The sequence below is a fragment of the Scyliorhinus canicula genome, chromosome 11 (assembly GCF_902713615.1).
Source record: "Scyliorhinus canicula chromosome 11, sScyCan1.1, whole genome shotgun sequence".
NCBI classification, from domain to species: domain Eukaryota; kingdom Metazoa; phylum Chordata; class Chondrichthyes; order Carcharhiniformes; family Scyliorhinidae; genus Scyliorhinus; species Scyliorhinus canicula.
Genome location: NC_052156.1, coordinates 72,740,320 through 72,762,678, shown reverse-complemented (window position 1 = coordinate 72,762,678; position 22,359 = coordinate 72,740,320). Strand labels below are relative to the sequence as shown.

General features: G+C 45.4%; 2 protein-coding genes across 2 annotated transcripts in view; one reads left to right on the top strand and one right to left on the bottom strand.

Moving 5' to 3' along the window:
- The window catches only part of LOC119973135 (F-actin-capping protein subunit alpha-2-like), a 50,387-nt gene that overhangs the window by 11,319 nt on the left and 16,709 nt on the right, over positions 1–22,359 (top strand). Inside the window, exons 3-7 of the mRNA XM_038810731.1 lie at positions 433–484; positions 4,105–4,168; positions 7,981–8,187; positions 9,399–9,478; positions 16,060–16,138. Coding sequence (XP_038666659.1) covers positions 433–484; positions 4,105–4,168; positions 7,981–8,187; positions 9,399–9,478; positions 16,060–16,138 — 482 coding nt within the window. The remainder of the gene's footprint in view (positions 1–432; positions 485–4,104; positions 4,169–7,980; positions 8,188–9,398; positions 9,479–16,059; positions 16,139–22,359) is intronic.
- The window catches only part of LOC119973134 (acylamino-acid-releasing enzyme-like), a 95,773-nt gene continuing 78,805 nt past the window's right edge, over positions 5,392–22,359 (bottom strand). Inside the window, exon 22 of the mRNA XM_038810728.1 lies at positions 5,392–5,985. Coding sequence (XP_038666656.1) covers positions 5,979–5,985 — 7 coding nt within the window. The 3' untranslated portion in view covers positions 5,392–5,978. The remainder of the gene's footprint in view (positions 5,986–22,359) is intronic.

Sequence of the window (22,359 nt, the reverse complement as noted above, 5' to 3'; positions counted from 1 at the left end):
AAATTTACTGTGGTCCCCTCCCAAAAATAATTGTTAATTTTCTACCTAAAGATAAATAGCACTCATCAGTCAAATTGAGAACCACAAATACTGCATCAATCATTGGAGTTGCCAATTTTTCAATTCATTGGTTGCTTGTACCTGAAGCTGGTGATACATCAGGGAACTGAGAACGGACTTTACTCTGGATTCTACCTACAAATTCTGGCAAAGACAACCTAATGTATCCATCCTACAGTCCGTTCTGCTTTCCTCACAGCTCCATTTGCAGGGGCCCAAGTGGCAATGTGGAATAAACCCTTACGTTGAAGTCTCTCATTGGTGCCAGTGAATAAGATCTACCTTAAGACCTGAGTTAAGGCCAGGGCCACTTGCACGAACATTGATGTATTACTTGGTATAGCTTTGCAATTTTTCTCTTGGTTGTTGCAGATATGCGGGCTTTGCTAAATGATGATGAACTGATATGTGAGAACATACAACGGTGAGCCTGAGCTGAAATGATAGCTCCTGTACTTTGTTTTTTATTTTTTTTTTAGATAGCTATAAAGATAGATAAGGACACAAATAATAGATCTCAAGATTTGATAGTGATTTATTCCCCCTTTAATCTAGGGGAGCCAGTTGCGTAGTGGTATTGCCACTGGACTAGTAATCCAGAGAACCAGGGTAATGGTCTTCGAATCCCACCAGGGCAGATGGTGGAATTCAATAAAAATCTGGAATAAAATAAGTCTAATGAAGACCATGAAACGTTGTCAAATGTCATGAAAACCCATCCGGTTCACTAATGTCCTTTACCTGGTCTGGCCTACATGTGACTCCAGACGCACAGCAATGTGGTTGACTAACTAAATGAATAATTTTTATTGGCACAAGTAGGCTTACATTAACACTGCAATGAAGTTACTATGAAAATCCCCGAGTCACCACATTCCGGCGCCTGTTCAGGTACACGGAGGGGGAATTCAGAATGTCCAATTCACCTAACAAGCATGTCTTTCGGGACTTGTGGGAGGAAACCGGAGCACCCGGAGGAAACCCATGGCGACACAGGGAGAACGTGCAGACTCTGTACAGACAGTGACCCAAGCTGGGAATCGAAACTGGGACTCTGGCGCTATGAAGCAACAGTTCTAACCGCTGTGCTACCGTGCCACTCACTATTAAATGCCCTTCCAGTGATGCCCACACCCCATGAACAAATAAAGAAAACAAAATCTGCACACGTTGATGCAAGTACTTTCTAACAATGTCACATCTTCAATGTCATATGAACCCCCAATGCCCATTCTTGTTAAAGATCTCCTCATTGATCCTCAACTGGCATTCAAACCAATTACATTGGACAGCACGGTGGTGCAGTGGTTAGCACTGCTGCCTCATGGCGCTAAGGTCCCAGGTTTAGTCCCGGTCCTGGGTCACTGTCCGTGTGGTGTTTGCACATACTCCCCATGTTTGCGTGGGTTTAACCCCCACAACCAAAAGATGTGCAAGGTAGGTGGATTGGCCACACTAAATTACCCCTTAATTGGAAAAACGAATTGGGTACTCTAAATATTTATAAAAAACACAATTATCTTAATTTATCCAATCGATTTGGACCAATACATAAATTTATCCAATCTATAATAACCAGACTGCTGGTTAACTTAAACTTACCAAGCAGTTCCTCTATACAGACCTTATGGAACACTGTTGGAGTGTAGGAAGCCTTGCATCAGACAGATAACTCCCTAGAAAAAGAAGCTGGTAACCAAAATTGCCTAATGTCAATAGACTGGCAGGAAGATCAGTCACATACCTGTTCTGAGGAGTATATGTAAAGAGGCTTTGCTGCTCTCGACAGCCAGTTCAACATCTATAGATGTATCAACATCTATCACAATACCTCCATCCATAGCCAAACTCATTGTGGTTCTCAACCGGTTTGTCTGAGCTCCTTCCAGTCTGCCAAGAGACATTAAGCAACATCAGCCAATTTGCAGTCTGTGCTCCCATTAAGCAGGCGCGAATGTATTTTTAAAACTGAAGCAAGCACTCATCTTTTCACCATGGGTATCTGGAAGGATAAGACTCTGGGATTTGGACGCGCTGCAGGCTTCTCCTCAGACGAAGACCTCACTGACTGCACCCATGTCATCCTGTGAGGTCTTGCAAACATTCATTCTGTCTTCATGAATCATAACGCCTTGTGATCACCAGCAGAACATTGTGCAGATCTGCGACTACTGTCCTGTCAACTGCCAGGATGTATTTCCCTTGCAATAATCTTCCATGTACCACTTCTTGGCCCTGCACAGCAGCTGTTGTTTTGGGCATTAGGGTTATCCCCTACACAATTGGCACATGGTTCCTCTCTGGAGCCTCTAATCAGCAGCTGAATTGCAATGCAGCCAGATTTGTGGCTCCACTACAACCCTCAGTGAGCAGAGTCCTCAAGCAATGATTTCAGTGCCTGAAGAGACCTATTAAATAGCCGAGAGAGTGCACTATAAAATTGTGATGTGCTGCACCCTCATAATGTTGCTTTGAAATGAAGACAACCCTTGGATGGAGCCACCACCAGAAAGTGTTCAGTGCAATGAGCGCGATTACACTGATGACATAGAGGACAACATAGAAGACAAAGGTTCTTCAATATTCACCTACATCTTAAGATCTTTAGTTTCAAAAATAGCACTTCAGCCAAACATTCCCTTCTATTGAGTTATGAACAACATCTGTCCCAGACCTTCCACCCTCGAATAAATTGTGTCCATCAAAAGACCAGCATTGATATTCATGTCATCTAACATTGCAGAACCATCAACTACTACAGTAATACCTTGTGCGCAGATTTCAAAAGTTTATAATTTTCATGCCTTACACAAAGACCTAACCCCAAATTATCACCCAGCTCTGAGCTCCTGCTACCTGTCATAGAATCCCTACAGTACATAAGGAGGCCGTTTGGCCCATTGCATCTGCACCGATCCTCTGAAGGAGCACCCAACCTGGGCCCACATCCCCACTTTATCCCTGTAAGCCCACCTAAACCTTTGGACACTAAGGGGAAATTTAGCATGGCTAATCCACCTAACCTGCGCATCTTTGGACTGTTAGAGGAAACCGGAGCTCCCGGGGGAAACCCATGCAGACACATGGAGAAAGTGCAAAATCCACAGTCACCCAAGGCTGGAATTTAACCCAGGTCCCTAGTGCTGAGGCAGCAGTGCTAACCACTGTATGGCCCCTTACCTAAGCTAGTACTTTTACAAGGTGATTCCGCAGTGACTTAGAGATGGAATGTTGCTGTTGCTTAGTCAAGGGCTCCTGAGATGTATATGGTCAGTGACTTCTGGCAGATGGGGCCTATGGGAGCCTGGCTGTTAACTACAGCATCCGAGTGGTTATATCTGGCCCAGCTGGCATTCTGGCACAAGTTGGGCATTGCTGAAGTGGCTGTGTAGGTCCAGACTTGCTGTTAACCTCAGAGATGGCAACATGTTTCCTCCCCATTCCATGTCCGCTCTCACTACGGAAATGCAATCGGCCACGGAATCACTATTAGCGCAGAAGGTTAAGATAGGAGACAATCAATCAGAATTCCCAGTGCACTCATTGTATAATAACCCCTACAGTAAAATATTTGCATATGGATGTCTGATGAAAGTGGGGCCTCGCTTTGTGCTTGGTAGTCAATTATCCTGGGAGTAGTCACTGTCTGAGATCACATATAAGTGAGGTAGCAGAAGGCTGCCAGGAACTGAGAGACACCATTCCAAAATGAATGAATGATTTGAGGAGTGAGAAAATTAAACACACAGGCTAGCCGCAGTTGTGTTAAATTTTAAAATGACTTGTACAAGGTGATACTAGACATATCCTGAGATTGAACATTAGTTTGAATGATAAAGTATATATATATATATATATATATATTGTGAGAAATAATTCAACACTGGCGTGTGAAGTTTCAGGCAGCTATCGACTGATGGGGTGAGGCTGACAACTTCTCGTTCACCAAACGTTATGATCTCTGCATCTCCATCGCGAGCCAAAGAAAGGAGCCCTTTGTGGTTCAGATAAGAATCAGTGTACTGACTGTGTGTTATTTTACAGAATCACTGCAAAATATAACCTGGAACAATTCATTCCTATTACAGTAGCGGAACACATGGAAAAGGTAGGCAGACAGTGAAGGAGATTAATTTATTTACCATTCTGTTTAACTAAAGGGACTTAGAGTCAAAGTCCAACTAAACAACCTAAAGATCTGGCTGTTTTTTTGCTTCTTGGCTCTATATAATTTGTTTAAATGTACCCTTTCTTTAGCTGAACGCCTAAAATTAGTCTCCCTTTCCCCTACCTGATGCCCATCCATCATTCAGGCTGGAGTGGGGCAGCAAGATCCAGTAATGGGGAGAGGACAATAGTGGAACAAAGTGAAATCTCCCTCCCAAAAAGGCTTCTAGAACAACCATCTACATTTACATAGCACCTTTAACGTAGCAAAATGTCTCAAAGGCCTGTCACAGGAGCAATTTCAAGCAAAATTTGACAGCTAGTTGCAGGAGGAGATATTAAGACAGGTGATCAAAATCTTGCTCAAAGAAGCATCCTAATGGCGGGGACAGCAGGCGAGGGGTAAAGAGAGTTAAGATGGAATTCAATCCTATACATTTTGTCTCTAATAATCTCCTTGATTTTTTTTCACGAAATCAGAGGTTGATGTTTGTTCTGTTTGGGAGTGGTACTAAATGGAACCCATCCATACTCAGTATTGCATTTCCGATCTAGTAGGTCTGCCCACAGCCAACCTTTACCACATCTTCATTAATTTTTGGAAAATTAATCCTCATGAAATCTGGGGCCAACATTGGATTCACCAGTAGGGTTAAACCTAACGACAGTACAGGGGCTAGGCTGGTATTTCACTCCACTCACACATACATTATGGCCTGAGATACAACACGACTTCCATTTATGTGCAACAGGCCAGAATTTCAGGTCCACTGAGAACACAAAGATTATAGCCAATAACCAAATCCGAAATTTGGCTAAGGCTAGCCACCTCACCAATGTAACTGCATCCACCTAAGGCTCAGCCACTCTAAATGATTCACCATGGGATAATTTCAGCAGAGACAGAGAACCAAACCTGGAGCCTGTGCTGCTGGATACGTTTGTTCAGAAGTCAGGTGAGCTGTTTTGATGATCATTGTGGGTCGGAGGGTGGAGTCAGTGACATTGCACTATTAGACGTTTAGCTGCTGTTGTATAGAGTCAAAGGTACTGTTCCTTTTCTCAAACACCTTTATTTCACTTTAACAAACTCTGCACAAAACTCTTATCATCACATCACCTGACACAAAGGCCACCTGAAGCCCCTTTACATATCAGTGTCAATTATTAGATATTAACATAAATGAGACAACTAATTGGAATGTCTCTCAACCCATTACTTAACATGCACCACCATTACTTTGAGCCATTTCTTTGAGTTCTCAATGGGCTAATGAAATTCCTGTAAACAACACAAAAACATAACTGCTGCCGATTGATCCAGACATCCAGCAAAATAGTTGTAGTTGTCAGAGGACAGTTTCAAGGAAGTGTCTTCGGTCATACCATTCCAGCTGCTTCATCAATACCCTTGCCCCTCCCGGAAGGTCTGGTGTGGGACTGTTTGGTGATTCTACAGTGTTCAGGCCATTCATGATGCCAACAATTGTCAACCACCCCAAGCGACTCAACAATAAGACCTGTCTGAAAGCTTTCTCTGCAGAACGAGACATTAAGTTCCAGTGTACAGCAGCAGCTCCAAGTCAGACAGAGATTTGTACAGGTGAGTTGAGGTCATACAACAAAGCAATTCAACATAATGCTAGTCGAGTTGTGCTCTGCATTCAAATGAAAAGGCCAGAGAAGTATTGGAAACCTCTTGAAACTCTCATTACCTCTTTGAGCCAAAGCCATGTAACTATCTTCTTGCTTTAATACCTATTAAGAGAACAGTGGAAGTCACGCATTTGGTCGGAAGAAAATGGAGAGACAATATAACATAAGGGGTACAAGTCTAAAGGGTATGCAGGAACAGGGGAACTGGGGTATATGTGTGTAAATCACTAAAGGTGGCAGGACAAGTGGAGAGATAAGTTAATAAATCATACAGCATCCTGGTCTTTATTATTGTGGCGAAGAGTACAAGAGCAAGAAGATTATGCTGAACTTGTACACAACACAAGTTAGACCTTAGCTGAAGTATTGTGTATAGTTCTGGGCGAGACACTATCGGAAGGATGTGAACGCATTGAAGAGAGTGCCAAAGAGATTTACAAGAATAGTTCCAGGGATGAGAAACTTCAGTTTTGAGGATAAATTGGAGAAATTGGGATTCTTCTCCTTGTGGAGGAGAAGGCTACGAGGAGATTTGACAGAGGTGTTCAAAGTCATGAGGGGGCTGGACAGAGAAGGAGAAACTGTTCCCATTTGTAAAAGCATCAAGAACAAGAGGGCACAAGTTTAAAGTGATTTGCAAAAGAAGCAAATGTGATGCAAGAAAAATCTTTTTCACATAATGAGGGGTTCGGGTCTGGAATGCACTGCCTGAAGTGTGGGGGAGGCAGGTTCAACCAAGGCATTCAAGATGACATTTGATCATTATTTGAATAAAAACACGTGCAGTGTTACGAAATAGGCAGGAGAATGGCCCAAAGTCAAGATGTTCATTTGGAGAGCCAGTGCAGGTATTGTGAGCTGAATGGCTTCCTTCATCACCGTAAATATTCTGAGATTTGTGTACCTGGGTCATAATTTTTAACCAGCCGTTGTTGGTTTGATATTCACCACAAAATGGCAAAATAACATTTTGTCATCAAAAACCAGTTGGTTTAAAACCTTTACCTGTGCCGAGATTCTCTGCAAACATTAACAAATAGTGTACATTCTTAGGGAACCGTGACAAGCATTAATTAATTCCCAGGCACGTCCTTAGAAATATTAACCAAGGTCTTTCTACAACTATCAATTAATTAATAGAGAACTCCTTGCCACTGAAAATCCCCATATTCCCAAAGACCATAGGTTGCTCTCTCCCCTTTCGAGTGAGAGCTGACTGGTGGCGATTTAACCTGAGGGTCACAACACCTTAGGTGAGGGGCAAGGGGCAAGGCTGAGAAGGTGGGGCCTTTATGGATAACCTCAGCCGTTATGGGATTTGAACCTGTCCTGTTGGCGAAGGTTTGAACCAGCTGTCTGGCCAACTGAGTTAACCAATCCTCTTCTCTTGCAAATATTAGCACACTCAGGGACCTCTGTAACAATTAACACATCCAATGCACGCATGAACACATTCTCAGAGACCCCTACAAATATGAACACGTTATTAACACCCAAGGTTCCCCATTTAACTATTAATACACCACAAAATAATTCCCTAAAAATATCACCACTCTCCCAATGCCCCGTTGCAAGTATTAAGACATTCCTGAACTTCATTTACAAATTTAATGTGAGCAATCCTAAAAATAATAGTTCTATCTTTGCAGAAATATTTTAATTAAAATACAATGACATTAATTAGATATTGATACATCAAAAATTCTATAGGATTTCTCAAAATTATGTCATTCGAATCTCATCAGAGGTCGAGGATAAATCTTGCACAATCAGTAAGTATTTGGATCTCCTTTCAAATCGTCTGGATTGACCATTGCTGCATTTTTGTACTTTAATGTATCTTCTCTGAAGAAAACAACTGATAGGATGTTATGGGCTCAAATGGCGTCAGTCGACAGAGCTGTTTTTGAGGTATGAGTGTTTTTCAAGCAGTTAATTTTTATTGATGTTCCAGAAGAACAAATCTACATCATTTTTAAATAATTCATCTGAAATGGGAACAAGTTATTGACATTCAAAAATAGGTAAGCAAGACAAATACCTTACGATTCTGGAAAATCAATTGTTCGGTAAACTCATGATCTGTTTATTCTTTAGGTGCTAATTACAGAACACGGTAACCTTGGGAACGGCTACTTTCTGGATCCAGTGCAGAATGTTTCATTTAAGTTTGACCACTTGAACAAAAATGTTTCTGAAATCCAGCCATATGCATCAGAGACTTCCCTGGAGAGCTGGAGGAGAGCTGTAGAAAGTGCGCTCACTAGTTATGTGAAGAAGCATTATCCGGATGGAAACTGCTCTGTAAGTGGCCTCCAGAAATGACACTGTTCCCATTACCAGACCCTGATGTGTGTCTGTGTGTGCATAGCCTGGAAAACCATGCTATGTGACCTCAAGAAATTATGCTACCAGCAAGGAAGGTAGCAATACTCAGGCTATAGCCTAAAGAAAAATAAAGAGTTGCTTTGTAACACTTTTCATGACCACCAGATGTCTCAAAGCGCTTTACAGCCAATGAAGCGGTATTGAAATGTTGCCACTGATTCAATGTAGGAAATGCAGCAGCTAATTTGCAGTCCCACAAACAGCCAGATAATCTATTTCCTATGATGTTCATTCAAAATAGTGCCACGGGATCTTTTGCATCTATTCAAGCTGGGATCTCTGTTTAATGTTTCGTCCAAAAGGCAGCAAGCACCTTCAACAGTGCAGTTCTCCCTCAATACTGCACTGGAGTATCAGAGTGTCAGCTTTGTTTTTTGTGCTCAAGGCCTGGAGGGGACCTAAACTTGAAACTCTGTGACTCCGGAGGTTTGCTACCAAGTGAGCCGTGGCTGACACGCCTGGTTAACATATAGGAAATCACAGAACAATCTCCTAATTCAGCATCACAAAGGCTGGGCATACCTCCCCAGTCCATGGAGAACAATCACTAGATAGTAATCAGATAGTGTGCTCTATGCAATGTTCGTGACCATATCAAAATTGAAAAATGAATAATTTATCATAATCACTCGATCATTCTCTCTTCTTCATCCTTTTCTGTCGATTTTTAATCTCATCACAAGGTGCTAGATCCTCGTTGAGGTATATTTCCACCCTACTTCGCATAAGTAGCTATTCCTCATATGTTAGCAGAGGCAGTGAGCGTGTGAGGGTAGGGGAGGTGTAGAGCCAGAGGGAAAACAGCAGAATCGAGTCCAATAATATCCTCACCCACTATCAGCACACAAGCACTTCCAACAGGAGGGAAAACGCTGTCTGATTTTCACCTCTCTAACTGGAAGCACTCAGGCCAATGTTACTATCACACAGCTGGGATTATCTAAGTCAGCACTGAGTGAACTGGGGGAGTCCTTATTGACATGGTTCAACAAGCAATTTCCTCATGCCACTGAGCTTTCAAGAGAGAATCCTTCTCCGTCACCTTATCATGCACAATTATTGTTTCCTATTACTCCTGAAACCTCTTGCACTCATTCCTGCAGAATTTATGGCATTTTCTTTGGCAGGTATATGGAAAAACATATGGCAATCAGAAAGTCATCACTGCCTGCATTGAATCTCACAAATATCAGCGAAATGAGTTTTGGTAAGTTATATTCATGTAATCCGCTTAATTTCTCTCAATTCTATATAATCTTTTTGACAGAGACTAAAAGTAATTCAAACAACATTGTTAGGTAATCAGTTAGACATCTCTAGTTCTGGTTGTCTCTTTGCCTCTCCTGATGCCATCAATTTCCTGTTGTGGTACTTTACTTCTGCTGAGAATGTTCCAGGTACCCCGTCCTACTCGCACATGAGCCAATGCTGAGATGTTCAAAGGGCTACTCTACCTTCTGGGGCATCACAGCGCAGATTGCATAACTGCACAAGCATGACACCCAACAAAGATTACTTGAGGGAAATACTTGCGGATCACCAGCACCAGGAAGTACATAATTTAACAGTTTAAGCCATCTGAGAATTAAAGGGGAGGAGCCACCATACCTTGGATCTGACAGGAGTGGGAGCTATGGTTCTTTTTTGACAAATTAGCTTTTGTGCAGGAATAGCAGAAGTTGGTACTGAGAATGCACGTGTGTCACATGCACACAAGGTCTCTTCAAATGGAACACGCCACCAAAAAGAAAATCCAAGGTTAAATGATTGGCTCCTTTCCAGTGGCGGACTGGCCAGGGTGTCAGTTTGCCCGATGGCAAGTGGGCCCCTGATGAAGTGGGCCTCCTATATCAAATAAAAATGCAATAAAGAAAAAAACACAGACATCTGTTTTAGTAATAAAAAGGAATAAGAAAAAAAAGAACAGGACACAAATAAGCAGTGCATGAAAAGGAACGAAGCAGGGGAGGTAGTGGAAGGATGTGGAATGGGGGGGCCCAGGTCGGGCATAATTAAGGAAATTCCATGTTTTCAGCAACAGTGTGTGAATTTAAAGATAAACTTACAATTCGTGATTTGAAATGGTCGGCAACTTCAAAGGATATCAAGCAGTAGTCTTGGTTCAGCCGGTACATCGGTCTGGGGCCCGGAGAGCCAAGAAGGGGCCCGTGAATCTCTGAAGGGCCCTTAAAAATTATAATTAATTAGATAAATAAATCTCCAACTTCTTTCCTGAGATTTGTATTCCAACTTAATAAAATATAATTGTTTTTAAAAAGAGCAATACCAAATAAAAATGCAATAAAAAAACAAACAAATAATCACTCAGTGTATGAAGGAACGAAGCAGTGTTAAACGGATGTGAAAAGGAGTGGAGGGTGGGGGGGGGGGGGGGGGGGGGGGGGCTGGTTCACACGGGTAGGACATAGTTGGAAATCCACGTATTCAGCAAGAGTGTGTGAATTTAAAGATAAAGTTACAGTTTGTGATTTGAGATGGTCGGCAACTTGAAAGGATATCAAGCAGTACATAGGGTCGTGAGGTCACCGAAAAGGAGAGGCTGTGACCGTGAATCATGAGGTCAAACATATTGAAGTGATAAGCCATGATCGGTAAACTCAAAGGGTTGCGACTTGTAACACTACACTGGTATCAAACTGGACATGTTAACTTTGGTCGTGGGACCATTCTTAATGTCTTACTATAGTCGGACCAAACTTCTAAGTTTCTCAGTTGCTTGCTGGTGTGAACACTGGACAGTGGATTGTCTCCTCTTCTGAAGATGCATAGGCCACAGTAGTATTGACTAATGAACATAGCCTATTGAAGTATAAGTAAGTTATTTTATATTTTTTATCAAGTTGGGGTTTATCTGGCGTTCCTTCAAGTTAGTCTTGCAATCATCAATATTCATTTTTCCCAATGTGGGCTATTTTTAATTAAGTTTTTATTTCAGGAATATTACCCCTACCAGCATGGAAAAGAAAAAGCATAAATCTGGGTCACTAAAACGCAAAGAACAAAAAGAAAGGTAGGAATCAGCCAAGCGATGCAGGCCTATTACAGAGTTTATAATACCACAAGCACAATCCACATCAATATCCAGTTCTGCAACAAATAATCAAGAAGCAAGAAACAATGCTCATGGTGATGATGCAATGACATGCGAGTTACAAGAACAGAGAAGAGCTACTTTGAATGTAGAGACAAATACAAGTGCATCCATTACTAATCAACCCAGGCCCAATATTTCTTCTGGCTTCCTTGTATCTGTACTGCCTGTAGTTGCAACATCTGAACACATAGCTTCAACTAGGGACAGGGAATCAGATATTCCTTCAAGCATAAATTACTTGGTTTCTGAAGCACATCCTGTAAATGAACCTACGCAAGAAAATGAAAGATCAATTACTGGAATCTTCCAATATCCATCACGAGCAAAGCTAAAACAGTTTTTTGCTGAACATCCACTTCAGCCACTTGATGATCTGCCATTTGATGCTCGTTTGTATGAGGGGAAAATTATGAATGACTCAGTCCCAAGAAAATGGCTAACATATAACAAAGAAAATAGATGCTTATATTGTTCATACTGCTTAGCCTTTGAGTTTCCCAACACTTGTAATCCATCACCCTTTGTACGTGGCTTTAGTGACTACAAGCGTATTAGCCAGAGCTTGACTTCACATGAATCGACAACACATGTCAGAAATGCTCAGCAATATATCAGTGTGGTTAATGATGGCATCTTAGTTAAATTTTTGCAGCATCACTAATTAAAAGGAAAGAAGAAGTATTGAAGCAGAGAAGTATTGTCATGAGGATTATAGACATCATAAAGATGTTAGGCAAGCAAGCACTTGCTTTTCGAGGTCACAGAAATGAATCGGCCTACACTCTAGATAACGAGGTTCTGAATCATGGCAATTTTTTAGCTACAGTGCAGTTGATGGAAAAATATGACCCCACTATGGCAGCTCATGTTTCTGCAGTGCAAAACAAGTCTAAACAAAGAATCAAACGATTAGAGCAACAAGGAAAGGCTCAAAGTAAAGGCCGTGGTGGACTTGTTACATACCTGAGTAAAACAACTATAAACATGTTAATCAAAATTATGAAGAATATGATGCAAGAAAGAATTATTCATGAAGTTTCTCAAGCAAAATATTATGCTATTCAGGTTGATTCAACACAAGATAATTCATCCATCGATCAGTTTAGCATTATTATTCGGTATGTGCTTAAAGGTATTATCTGTGAGCGACTACTTTCAGTTGTGCCAAGTAATGATGGTACAGGACAGGGACTTTTTGATCTATTGATTGAAACATTACAGCATCTTAAAATTGACCCCCAAAAATGTTTATCTGATAGCACAGATGGCGCTGCAAGCTACCATGGCCAGTATAATGGTTTACAAAGTAAAATTGCTGATGTATCTGATTAACATGTTCATGTATGGTGCTATGCCCATGTCTTGAATTTGGTGATAACTGAAACAACAAAATGTGTGCCTGCAGTTTCTTTTTTCAATTTGCTCCAGAATATAGCAACTTTTGTGAAAGCATCATGCAAGAGAATGGTTGTATGGATAGAAGTTGTTGGTAAACATCTAGGACAAGAAAAAATGAAACGATTAAAGCTAATTGGTGAGACCAGATGGTCAGGAAAATCCAATGCAGCAACAACTATATTTGGACGTTTTGATGATGCCGTTGCCAGTACTTTCGTAAATCTATTGACATGCTTATCAATGATACAAGATTCAGAAAAGTTTGATGCAAAAACAAAACATGAAGCAAATGTTTTACTTCAGAGTCTTCTAAAGTTTGAAAACATATTGACAGCATTTACTTACTTGTATATATTTGAAACTACAACCCCGTTATCAAGTTATCTACAGACAAGTGGTTTAGATATGTTTACTGCATGGTGTTTGGTAGATTCAGCTACAACAAAGTTGAAGGAACAGACAAGAACATTTGATAACGTTCACAGCAAGGCTTTGGAATTTGTAAATAAATGTAATGACAGGATTTCACAGATGAATATGGATGAAAATCAAACATTGGAAATTGATGCGTTGGAAACAGCATTGCCAGTTAAGAGGCAGAGGAAGAAGAAAAGAATGGCAGATGAGCTTATTGATGATGAAAGAAGTTCCTCAGATTCTCTAGCTGATTTTCGAGTAAATGTGTTTAACCTAATAATGGATCACATTGTCCAGTCACTAGAATCACACTTTGTACAACACAAACTGTGGTATAAAGATGTGTCCTGCTTGGACCCAGCAAAGTTTAAAACTATTGCAGAGAAGGGCCTTGAAGATGAAGCATTGGAAGGTATTATTAAGCTGTTTCCACAAATCAGCAAAGATCAAGTAATATTGGAATTGTTTTCTTTTGCTTCAAACTTTGATGTATTAAAGCTATTGCTTAATGATGGTGAGAATATGGATTCCAGTTGCAACAATTGTAAAATTTGCAGCACTTGCCCATCGTGTGTATTAAAAGTTCTGGCATCCAACAGACTTCATGACAAGGCATATGATAACCTTTATGAACTTTATAAAGTCATCTGCACACTATCAGTTACTCAAGTCCAATGTGAGAGGACATTTTCAAAGCTAAAGATCATAAAGACAAGGTTAAGAAATTCGCTGTCTGAGGAGAATTTGGAATCATACATGTTGCTGTCCATTGAAATAGCACAACTGCTTCACAGCTCCAAGGTCCCAGGTTTGATTCCGGCTTGGGTCACTGTCTGTGCGGAGTCTGCACATCCTACCCGTGTGTGCGTGGGTTTCCTCCGGGTGCTCCGGTTTCCTCCCACAGTCCAAAGATGTGCAGGTTAGGTAGATTGGCCATGATAAATTGCCCTTACTGACCAAAATTGCCCTTAGTGTTGAGTGGGGTTACTGGGTTATGGGGATAGGGTGGAGGTGTTGACCGTGGGTAGGTTGCTCTTTCCAAGAGCCGGTGCAGACTTGATGGGCCGAATGGCCTCCTTCTGCACTGTAAATTCTATGAAAAGGAATTGTTAGATGAATTGGATGCAGAAGCAATTATTGGCAGATTTTCACAATCATCTAGCAAACACAAACGATTGCTCTTAATATAGTGGACTGCATGCAATGCTCTATTGTGCTTTTGAACTATCTGTTAATGTGTAAATTGTGCAGTAAACTATTTAAAAATATCAACCAATTACTTAAAATTAAAAAAATAAATAAAAAATTCAATTATAACATTCTGTATTTACATTTGGTATCTACTGCCAGTAATATGTACAGTACATGTACACTGTAATTACTAAGAAATACACATTTTTTCCACAAAAATTTTAATTGTACCCTTTTTTCCATGTGTATTTTTTGAAAATTTTATTTATTCGTTATGAAAATTAAATGATAGCATTGTAGTTGTGGGTGGGCCCCCTTTGTCTCCTGGCAACCAATATTTTTAGACCCAGTCCGCCACTACTCCTTTCTACCAAAAATATTTATTGAACCTAACATGCCCACTTGAGAAGATTAAGTACAGCTTCTTTTGTTAAAGTGGTATTCTTCTGCTTTAAGTGATTAATGCAGAACACGGTTCCTAAATGTCCTGGTGTGAGCATATTGCACTGTGTACCTGTTCCCGCACAACATAAAACAGATTTAGTATCATTGGGCAACAGACTACCTGGCAATTTTCTTCACCTACTCGAGGTAAAATCTGCATGTTTTCAGTGCACAGTCTCCTGTTCAACAGCAGATACTGTACCTGAAAGGGTTAAAAAACCTCACCCTGATTACCATGAAATGGTCGATGGAAGTTTGGGTGGATTTGATTCAAGATGGCAGCCTTTCATCTCTGTTTTCAGGGAACTGGTTACCATCAGCTGTTTGTGGGGGGGGGGGGGGGGGGGGGGGGGGTGTTGTCTTTGTCTTTTTAGTTGGGTTAAGGTTTTGTTTATGGGGAGGGGGTGCATTTTGGGAATAATATGGGGTTGGGATTGGTTGTGTTTTTGTGTTCTCTGGAATCTTCATGGTATCGTGCCTGGTTGGAACTCTGCTATCTAAGGTTCCCAGGAAACTGAAAACATGGGAAGATGACCAAGCAGAAAATAACTAGTCGATTTGCCATCCTGTCGATTTTAAGTCGAGAGGTAAGTTAGCAGTTAATTGCAGATTGGGAGGTATTTATGAATTCCAACTACAGGATGGGAATCAACTTAAAATTATGTTGTTTTTCATACTTATAACACAACAAAGTATGATGGACTCATTATATTTCAAAAGATTATACCACACTCTGACTAAGAACAGAGTAAGAATTGAATTAGTTCAGCCAAGCATCGCCCTCTCCCAACTTATTTTTCATCCCTGTCACTATTTAAAAAAAAACAAATTTAGAGTACCCCAATTCAATTTTTTCCAATTAAGGGGCAATTTAGTGTGGCCAATCCACTTACCTTGCACATCTTTGGGTTGTGGGGGCGAAATCCACGCAGACACGGGGAGAATGTGCAAACTCCACACGGACAGTGACCCAAAGCCGATATCGAACCTGGGACACGGTGACGTGAGGCAGCAGTGCTAACCACTGTGCCACCGTGCTGCCCCATCCCTGTCACTATTAAGTATGTTCAATTCACTGTCAAGTACACTGGGGATACTGTAGTTACAGTTCCTGAGGGAGCATGCTCAAAATCGGTCTCTCAGTACATTGTAATCACTTCCTTGCCTCCTTAGTGTTTAATCGATTAACTATAAAATGTTTCTGTTAATTATTTTGTTTTTAGGAATGGCTTTTGGAAATCCGAATGGAAACTTGTGCTCTGCCCACTAAATGCTGAATTCTTAGGGACAATTAAGGTGCAGGTAAGTAAATGCTCAGCACTGGGTTTTTGTTCAGGTGACACTGTGCAAACAGTTGCTATTTGGGATGAGTAATCAAATGGCGCCACTTCCCATCTAAGTAAACAGAAACATCTCTCAGATTCAAACTTGAAATACTGTCATTGTTGCTCTCAGTATATGATATGAAAGAATTAACTTATGAGGGGAGTGACTCATACAATTGATGCCTTGCAAACATCAATAAATACATAATACATCACATACCATAACTTTTAAACCTGTACTCTTCGAACTACAGCTTCAGCGAGTGGAGGCAACAGTGCCCAGATAGGAAGTGTTGATCAGAAAGAACCCTGGGCTGGATTCTCTGATTTTGAGACTAAGTGCTGACGCCGGCGTGGAAACCGTGGTGTTTTACGACAGCAAAACTGGCGCAACAGCTGCACCGATTCAGCAACTCTAAATGGGCTAGCACCATCGCCGCATGGAATACAACTGGTTCCAAAAGAAACGCCGCCGGATTCGCCGAGTCCATGATTGCCGCACATGAGGCGCACACGCCGCAGCCATATTTAAACGATCCTTCCCCCACACACACCGTCCCAGTGAACAAGGTGGCTGGAAGGAGAGCAGCGCCACGGTTCAGGGGCGCTGAGCTGGAGACCCTCCTGGACGCCTTGGAGGAGAGGCGGATGACCCTTTACTCCAGCCCGGGTGGAATGCCAGCAGGCGCCGCCGTTCATCGTGCCTGGGTACAGGCGACAGATGCGGTCAGCGCCGTGGGTAACGCCGTCCGGACAGGCATACAGTGCAGCAAGAACTCCACAACCTCCTCGGGGTGGCCAGGGTGAGTAGTCAGCACTGTGCCCCTGGCACTAACCCTGCACCCACCCCACACACGTAACCCACCCCGTCCTCCGGAGATGGCCGAACCCCACCCTGTTCCACATGCCAGCACTCATGCCAGTCTGCTGGGTGCCCTGGTCACTGATGCCATCATCTACCCAACCCCTGGGCTGCATGCGTCGGACCGTCTAACACTGTGGCTGTATGTGTTTGCCCCTCCCCCCAGGAGAAGGCTGCGCACAACCGCTGGGAGCTGAAGAAGACTGGAGGGGGACCACCAGACCTGCGGCACCTCACCGTGCCCAGGTCGGCGGCCCGGAGGAAAGGGAGGTCGATGACACGGAGGTCGGTGGCGGACGGGCAAGTGAGACCCTGCTTAGTTGCGGATCCCCATGACACGTGTGGGCACCCCCCCTCACCAACTCCAGCCCTACCTCCCATGGCCCCCACCCGCTTGCTGTCTAACCATACATGTCGTCTTGTGTCTTACCGGACCTGCCGGAGATGGGCCCGGTATATCTGGGGCCCCCTGCCCCCCCAGCCAGTGCCAGAGCCGGTGCCTCCCAGGTGGCTGAGCACTGACTGGGCGAACAGCCAGAACATCAGCCCTTTGCCCGAGATGAAGGAGACCCTGGAGCACAGGTGGGAGAATGACACTGACTTTCCGTCACTGCTGTCGCCAACACTCTCCACCATCCCAGAGACTATCATCTCGGTTGGGCACATTAGTGAAGAGGCTCCTGGGACACTATCTGGTGCGCACCACGCATCCCATCTGGTACAGCAGGTGCAGGTAGGAGCAGCCGAGGAGCTGGATGTTCAGAGTGCAGCCTGGCCCCAGGAACCAGCTGCTGCCCAGACGGGTCCCAGCTTCCTGGAACATCCCGTCCCAGCCACAGTGCAGGGGCAGTCAGAGACTCAGGGACTACAGGAGGGGATGACGGCCGGCTTCCAGCACCTGCAGAGAGGAGTCCATCCGCATGCAGGAGCAGGGGGTGGTGTCGGTCATGCGTGCCATCCAGGCCAACACCGCGCGGGTGGCATCTGTGGTGGTGGATGGTGTCGGATATGGGTCAAAGAATGCAAGGCCTGGGACATTCTGTGCAGGCAAGGGCTGAGGCACAGGGCAGGACTGACTCCTCACATGCAGACATGTGCCAGAGCTACCTAGACATCGCAGCAGCGCTCCTCAGCATAGCCCAGTCACAGCAGGCCATGGCTGAGAAAGTCGGGGGCAATGCCCAGGTGCTGCCCAGCGTTGCGCAGACACAGAGGGAGGTGGCCCAGGCCCAGACTCGGAGGGAGGTGGCCCACTCCCTATGCTCCATGCCCGTGAACGTGCAGACCCTGGTCGAGACCAGAGAGGGCCTCCAGGACTGGCAGCGCCACGGTAAGGAGTGGCCTCAGGGGATGGCTCCGCTCGCACCCCGCCCAATGGAGTGGCCCAGAGGTCATCGGGCACCCTGAGGGAGGAGGAGCTCGGACCCGTGCTGGTGACCTCCGTAGGGGAGGTGCTGGAACAGCGCAGCACCTCTGACCCCCCCCTCCTGTCCCTGGTGCATCTGGTGGGCAGCGGGCAGAAAGGGCCGCACCATGCTACCTGGGATGCCCGAGCAGCAACCTGGCCCATCCAGGCCGGGTCACCACAGGAGACGCGCGCCACCAGGGACCCTTGCCGCAGGGCAGGAGTCACAGCATGCCGCCTCCACTCCTGCTGTACCATCTGGGAACCATCTAGGCATAGTGTTAGAGCCCGTAAGGCCAGAAAGTTAGACACCAGGGTGCAGGAGTTGGGTGCAGGGCACAGCTGAGTTATCGGGGCTAGGGCACAGACTGTGTATATATTTCCCCACAATAAACACCTGTTAACACCATTGAAACCTGCCTCGGTGCTCTGTCTGACGGGTCTGGGGGTGGGCCGGTCAGTGCTGGCCAGGGGGGCTGGGAGGTAGAGGACCAGTGCAGGCCTGTGGGTAGACAGTGCTCCCCACCCTCCTTTCCTGGCCCCCGCTGCCTCGACCGTCCCCAGCACCCCTACCCCAGGGATTCAATGGGACCGTGTGATGGACTGGCCAGCTCACATGCAGGGTTCAACCAGGTGGAAGGTGCTACTGTGGGCATGAGTCAGACATTGTCAAACGATGTGGAGCACGGAGCTCATCACAGAGCAGGCTGTCAGCATCCTCCATCCCTTGGACCAGATCAGCTGTCACCGTCACTGCCCCCAGCTCGTCACACTGCAGGTATGTATTGTGGAGGGGGTGTGCATGCGGGTGATTTGGTGGTGTGAGAGGTGAGGGAGTGTGGGTCTGGAATGGTGGTGTCCGTGCCCCTGGCTAGCAATCCCCCTCCCCCTAGTCAGTGAAACATGTCACGATGAGGGCGTCCCGTGCGCGCTGGCCTCGGTGATGGCGCCGTGCAGCTTCCCGTGCCTACCTGGGCCCAATGTCCCGCTCATCGTCGCTCTCATCCTTATCCCCCTCGTCGGACGAGGCCTGTTCTTCCTCCTCCTCCAGCACCTCTGCCTGGCTATATTGTGCAGGACGCAACATGCCACCATGATGCAGGCGCATCGCCAGGACTCTGAAGCACCGCTTGACTCCACCCCTGGTTAATGTATGAGCATCGTTGTAGCGAGTCTCCGCGTCGGTCTGTGGCCTCCGGATAGGTGTCATCAGCCACGACCGCAACGGGTAACCCCTGTCGCCTAGCAGCCAGCCTTGCAGCTGGGGGGGGGGGGGGGTGCCCCTCAAAAATGTCGGGGATCACCGAGAATGTCGGGGATCACCGAGTGTGCCGAGATGAATGCGTCGTACATGCTGCCCGGGTACCAGGTGTAGACATGCATGATGCGCATCTGTTAGTCGCAGACCAGCTGGACATTCATGGAGTGGTAGCTCTTTCTGTTGGTGCACAGCGGCCTTTATCCGCAAGGCGACATGTATGCCATCGATCACCCCTTGGACCCGAGGCATCCCCGAGATGGCAGCGAACCCCGCTACCCGGGCATCCTGGTGGGGACGGTCCACATGATCCGTCTGTGCATATAGGGCCTCCGTGATGGCACGGATGCACCTGTGCGTCAATGTCTGCAAAGTCCCAGATATGTCCCCAGTTGGTGACTGGAACGACCCCTTCGCCTAGAAGTTCAGGACAACCGTCACCTTGACAGTCATCGGGAGCGGGTGTCCTCCCCCATAGTGCCTGTTGTGCCATCATCTGGCATATGTGTTGCACAGTCCCCCTGCTCATCCGCAGTTTCCGTCTACATGCCTGGTCCGGAAGGTCCTAGAATTTTACATGCGGTTGCGGTACGCGCGGGGCGTCATCCGGTGCCCCCTTGGCACCTCCTCGGCCTGTTGGGCAGCCGGCCCTCCAGCCTGTGTGGCTGCCCCCTGCTCCTCTGCAGCCTGCTCCTCTGCTGCAGCTTCCGCCTCCTCTCTGAGCCGACCCGGCTCACTCTGCCGCAGGGCATCTTGCAGAGCTGCGTCCATCAGCACGGCGGCCAGCATCGTGGGTTAATGTCCGAATGCCATTCTCTGCAGGGAGTGAAAGGCCAACATATTGGCATGGTGCATACTCCCATAGCCCACTACCATGGGCTACACGGTGGCCCCAATTGGCACTGCGCATCCCGCCCACGGATGCCTCCCCCCACACCCCGGCCGTACTCCCGGTCCTGGCTCCCATCCTTGCTGGTACTGCCCTCACTGGGGGCTGCCGTGGGTGTGGTCCTCGGTGGTCCCCTGGTGGGTGGCGGCTGATTGGGTGGGGTGTTCGGGGACGAGGGGGGGGGGGGGCGTACCCATACAGCTGGTGTCACTGTGTAGAACCAGGAGCCGGGGTGGGTGGTCAGAAAGATGGCTGCTGTAATGGCAGTCTGGAAATCGGCCCATTGGAGGCGGTGAATTGTGGAGGCACTGGAGCATCGGCTGTCAGGCCCGATAATGATATGCCTACTGCACTTTCAGCCCCTGCGGCGAGCGACGCATCCACACCATTTTCAGGTTGCTGGAGCATCCCGATTTGGCGTCAAACCAGCGCCTACAATGATTTCGGCATCGGAAGCTATTCTCCACCCAATTGTGTTTCACGATTTTGGCGTTGAAATACGGCGAATCATAGATCATAGAATTTACAGTGCAGAAGGAGGCCATTCGGCCCATCGAGTCTGCACCGGCTCTTGGAAAGAGCACCCAAGGTCAATACCTCCACCCTATCCCCATAACCCAGTAACCCCACCCAACACCAAGGGCAATTTTGGACACCAAGGGCAATTTATCATGGCCAATCCACCTAACCTGCACATCTTTGGACTGTGGGAGGAAACCGGAGCACCCGGAGGAAACCCACGCACACACGGGGAGGATGTGCAGACTCCGCACAGACAGTGACGCAAGCCGGAATTGAACCTGGGACCCTGGAGCTGTGAAGCAATTGTGCTATCCACATTGCTACCGTGCTGCCCCCAAATCGAGCTCCCTATCCATGAAACTTCCAAAATGATATTACCAGAATCGGACAAATTTCCCAAAGATTGCGTTGGTTTGACAGAATGGCTTCAGTGGACTAAACCTGGCGTAGAACAGTTAAATCACAAGTTACACATGTCAGGGGAACTAGCTGTTCAAATGGTGTCAGCAAGGTTGTGCTCGCAGTAAGAACTTTGCTTTTCTTTTAACTTATTCCTTTCTTTTGTTAACTTTCTCGTGCCAACTTCGCCTTGGAAACTTTAATTTCATGGTTGGACACAATTCCTTCAGCAATTCTGGCACCTCACCCAAGTGGCTATTGTTCGCACGAGTGATAGTGATCAAGAGTGGATATCATACTTAATTTATTGCACCTTAATCTAGAACCACACATTCATCAGAGTCCACTTTTGACCACCTCTGTAGAAATCAACTACTCCTATACGGACCAGAGACAAATCTGGTTTACATTTTTTATTCGTTCCTGGGATGTGACATCATGGACAAGGCCTGCATTTAGCGTTCATCCCTAATTACCTTTGTGGAGGTGGTGGTATTAAAACATATAAGATTCGGAGGAGTTTGATAGGGTAGATGCTGAGAAGTTTTTTCCCCTTGTAGGTGAATCTAGAACAAAGGGCACAGTTTTAGAATATGGGATTGGATTTGGATTTTGTTTATTGTCACGTGTACTGAGGTACAGTGAAAAGTATTCTTCTGCGAGCAACTCAACAGATCATTAAGTACATGAAAAGAAAAGGAAATAAAAGAAAATACATAATAGGGCAACACAAGGTACACAATTTATCTACATAACACCGGATAGCATCAGATGAAGAATACAGGGGTGTAGTGTTAATGAGGTCAGTCCATAAGAGGGTCGTTTAGCAGTTTGGTAACAGTGGGGAGGAAGCTGTTTTTGAG